Source organism: Aplysia californica, unplaced genomic scaffold, assembly GCF_000002075.1.
Source record: "Aplysia californica isolate F4 #8 unplaced genomic scaffold, AplCal3.0 scaffold01051, whole genome shotgun sequence".
NCBI lineage: Eukaryota > Metazoa > Mollusca > Gastropoda > Aplysiida > Aplysiidae > Aplysia > Aplysia californica.
The window spans coordinates 215,248-219,611 of record NW_004798321.1 but is presented as its reverse complement, the minus strand read 5'-3'; the positions used below and the strand labels follow the sequence as shown (position 1 = coordinate 219,611).

General features: G+C 41.1%; 1 protein-coding gene across 1 annotated transcript in view; it reads left to right on the top strand.

Moving 5' to 3' along the window:
• Nucleotides 1-4,364, top strand: part of LOC101845052 (small G protein signaling modulator 1) — a gene marked incomplete at its 5' end in the record, with an annotated part of 46,304 nt that overhangs the window by 1,850 nt on the left and 40,090 nt on the right. The window contains 3 exon segments of the mRNA XM_013089801.2: nucleotides 793-860; nucleotides 2,129-2,274; nucleotides 2,974-3,117. Coding sequence (XP_012945255.1) covers nucleotides 793-860; nucleotides 2,129-2,274; nucleotides 2,974-3,117 — 358 coding nt within the window.

Here is a 4,364-nt window from a genome sequence, read left to right as displayed (position 1 = left end):
GTGTGTAGTTAAATGGTCTCACAATGTGCATTTTTTGTCATTTGATATAAAAAACTATGAGTTGTATTAACCCTTCCAGCCTCGGTCTTTTTTTGTGCACTCCCTAACCCCAGTCCCCCCAGTCCCCCCAGTCCCCCCAGCCAATACTGCAGTGTTTCAGAAAAAGAGGCATGCCTTCTATAAAATGATGGAGTATCTTTGTAATGAGGTTGAGATAGATAATAACATATAACAATGTTGAAAGGTAAATGAAGAAATATTATGAAAATTAAAGTTTATTTAGGTTTGCTGATTTCGAAAAATGCGCAAATTCAGTACCCCGAAACAGAGAGAATATACGCTCTTGGGAGGGTGGGAGGTACAAGCGATGCTGAAAATAAACGCACATGGGGCTGGAAGGGTTAGATGATAGTTCTGTACAGCGGATTGAGACTTCTATGGATTAGGCGCGATATATATTCCCATCGTTATTGTTATTATTATTATTATTATTATTATAATTATTATTATTATTATTATTGTTGTTGTTGTTGCTGTTGTTTATATTATTTACAATGGTCTGTGATTTTCTTGGAAAGAGCTGTACCCCTGTAACAGCGTGTGTCTTGTGTGTCCCCGTCAAGTACTATGAATGTATGTAACAGCGTGTGTCTTGTGTGTCCGCATCAAGTACTATGACTGTAAGTAACAGCGTGTGTCTTGTGTCCCCATCAAGTACTATGACTGTATGTAATAGCGTGTGACTTGTGTCGTATGACACTACATAACAGCGTGTGTCTTGTGTGTCTCCAGCAAGTACTACGAGCAGGAAGCACTGATCTCTGACCCCGTGGATGGGCCAATATTTGCATCTCTGCTGGGTGAGTGCACTAGTTTACACGGTCCAAAGTCGCAAAATGCCCTGGGGGGATCCATGTGCCACACCCTCTTTAATGATAATAATAGTAATAAATAGCATGTGTATAGCTCATATTCCCGCTCTACAGCAAGTCTTCTACGCTTAACACACTATATGTGAGGCAGCGTGGTAGAATCAGGCTCTCGTCAAAATAATCAAAGTGCATTTTTCCGCAGGTTTGTGAATTTTTATCAAATTTTTGTTTTTTGGCTCAACACCTTTCATGCCCATTAAAGAACTCATTTCTGTTTGGATTTTTCTGAAAAACGTTGATTAAAGTCACAAAAAATGTAAAATGTTCAGTTACCACGGACTCTTAAGCTAAGGAAATAACTAATCTTTGGCGGCCATTTTCTCACTAACTTTACCTCTGAAAACAGGTGACCCCCACCTCCTTCATTCGCAAATATCTTGACCTGTATTCAAGATAAATAGATATTTTTTTCATCCAAATAAAGGCAAATGAATAACCTTTAAGATGATACCAATAACTCCACATGCCCAAAAATTGACGAGCGCTTGATTCCACCACGCTGCCTCACATATTATTACCCCAGCTGACATAAAACAACAAGAAACATTCTCAGCTTCCCCGGAAGCAAGTTTATTATTTTTATTGAAAAGAAAAAATAATATAATGCCAGTACTTTTGCACGTATAAGGTCCACAACAATATACATATGAAGTAATACATTGTCATGATATCAACTCCTGTAACATGTATTAATATAAAGTCATAAAAACTTACACAACAAGAGACGAAACACGCGCATTGTTTATAATGAGCCTAAGGTATCCTACCTAACACGTCTTTAGACCATTCCCGAAGGGGGGACATTAGCATCTCAAGTTCTTATGCACAGTAGAATTGTAATTGTAAATGGGCTGATTCATCAATGTCATGCTCATAACTGTGCCTGCACTGCAACAGGGAACTGCTGCTTTTTCTTTCCTGATCCTTACTATCGTCTTTTTTCCATCAACTTCTTTTGTATGTTTGTCACACTCTTGTGAGCTGCTGTTTCTGGGGTGCCTTGATAGTCGAAGCAGACTTTGTGCTGTTGAAGCTAGAGAGGAGAGCAGAGTAAGTCTGATTCCCTGTTTGGGCTTCTCTGTTGACACCCACCCCTTGGCGCTCATATGACTTTATGCAGCTGCGAGTGCCGTAAAACCTCTACTAAAACAAAACTACCTGACACAGGGGGCATAACCTCTCACCTCTCCCCTCAGTCGGCCCTTGTGCATTGGACTACACCAAGATGAAGACAACGGATCACTTCTGGACCGATCCACCTGCGGATGAGTTGGTCCAACGGCACCGGATACACTCGGGAGGATTCACCTCCCCTGGCTCGCCCAAACGTCAAGGGTTGCAGGTCAGTGAGTGGGTGGTTGGAGGAGTTCCTGTGACAGTGACAGTGACAATCATGCATACACACAACAGGACAGGAAGTTAATGACATACACGTTTTATGTGCTGAAACCTTCTCACCCGTCCATCTGGCAGTTTATTTTTTTCTCTGTTTGTCCTCTTGCGATAAAAGTCCAGTTGAGCCCTCCATAGAGAGCTTACTTGACTGACAGAGCACGTTGAGGGTTGCCGCCCTCTGTGGGGCTATCATGGGTCGCGGGGACGTATTGTACGAAAGATTTTTCTTTTACTTATTTCAACAGTGGGTGACCCACGTAGATTTTTACGGCTGGGGGTTGGCGGGTGCTCTGGTGTGGTTTGCTCCTTCTTTCCTATCAACCATCTATTGTCCTTATCTGTCCTCCTTCTTATTTATGTTTTTGTTCTATCTTATAACACCTCTAATCTTCGGATTTTGTATGACGTAATTTTGTTGCAAGTGCCGTAAAACTCTTTCTAATATAATAATGATAATAAATTGCATTTATATAGTGCATTTCCACAAAGAAGTGCTCAGTGCACTGGACAATAATACAAAGAACATATGCAGCGCACAGCTCCTATAGTAGTCCTCTTGAAAAATCCCAAATGAAAAAGACTTTTTCCCCTCTTGTCCTTCCTGTAAAACATTGCCGACATTTTCCTTCCCCCTCTCCCCCCCCAGATCCGGCGAGATGCCAGTAACGCCACGGAGGACGCCCGTGACCCAAAGACGTTCCACCTGTCGGCGCGAGAGTACGTGGAGTCGCTGCACCAGAACTCCAAGCTCACGCTGCTCTACGGGAAAAACAACGTCCTCGTGCAACCCGTAATGAAAATAATAAATAATAAATGACATTTATATAGCGCTCAACCCCGATTAAAGTACACAGGCTCTGAGCGCTTTACAATACAGTACAACGTACAACAGTAACATAAAACGTTGTGTTCTGACCGAAAGAAAATCACTCCAAATATTCATCTTATCAATTTAAAAACAGAAATGATTTCAGCTTACATTTGGAGTCTCGCTTTCTTTTCTGTAAAACTAACCATGCAGCATTGTTAAGGGCCTGTCTCTCCTTTTCTGTATTTTGCTTTTGTACATTGATGGTGCAACAGGAAAGTGCGCACTTTTGTACATTGATGGCGCAACAGGAAAGTGCGCACTTTTGTACATTGATGGCGCAACAGGAAAGTGCGCACTTTTGTACATTGATGGTGCAACAGGAAAGTGCGCACTTTTGTACATTGATGGTGCAACAGGAAAGTGCGCACTTTTGAACATTGATGGTGCAGCAGGAAAGTGCGCACTTTTGTACATTGATGGCGCAACAGGAAAGTGCGCACTTTTGTACATTGATGGTGCAACAGGAAAGTGCGCACTTTTGTACATTGATGGTGCAGCAGGAAAGTGCGCACTTTTGAACATCGCGATACCTTTGTTTGTAATGATTTAACACTTTGTTCTCCCATCTTATTTTTTTAGTTTCTCATTATCTCTCCATTTTATTTATTTTTTAATGATTGTTTTTTATATTTCTCTTAAACTCAAAAACAGTGAGGCGTTTTCATGATTTTTTTTTTCTTCGTTCATGAACATTGTTTTCCCACCTCTGTGTCCAGACCGGGGATGACATGAAGAATGTTCCAGTGCTGAACTGTTACAAGTAATCTTCTCCTGTGTACCTCTGCTAGAGCTCAGAGGAAGATCTTCCTTTCACTGTGCTGTTGATTTTTACATACATGGCCGTTTTTATCTGCATAGAACAGAGACTCGTCCCTTGCCTGACACTCGGCCACATGCCCTTATCAGAGATACTTTTGATATTGTAGACTGACTTCATAGACTGGCTTCATGTACTGACTATACTGGCTTCATGTACTAACTATACTGGCTTCATATACCAACAACATTGACTGCATATGCTGCCTAGACTGTCTTCCAAACAAGGAAACAAACAAATGGGTACTTCAGAACAAACAAACAAACAAATGTGTACTTCAGAACAAACAAACAAACAAATGTGTACTTCAGAACAAACAAACAAACAAATGTGTACTTCAGAACAAACA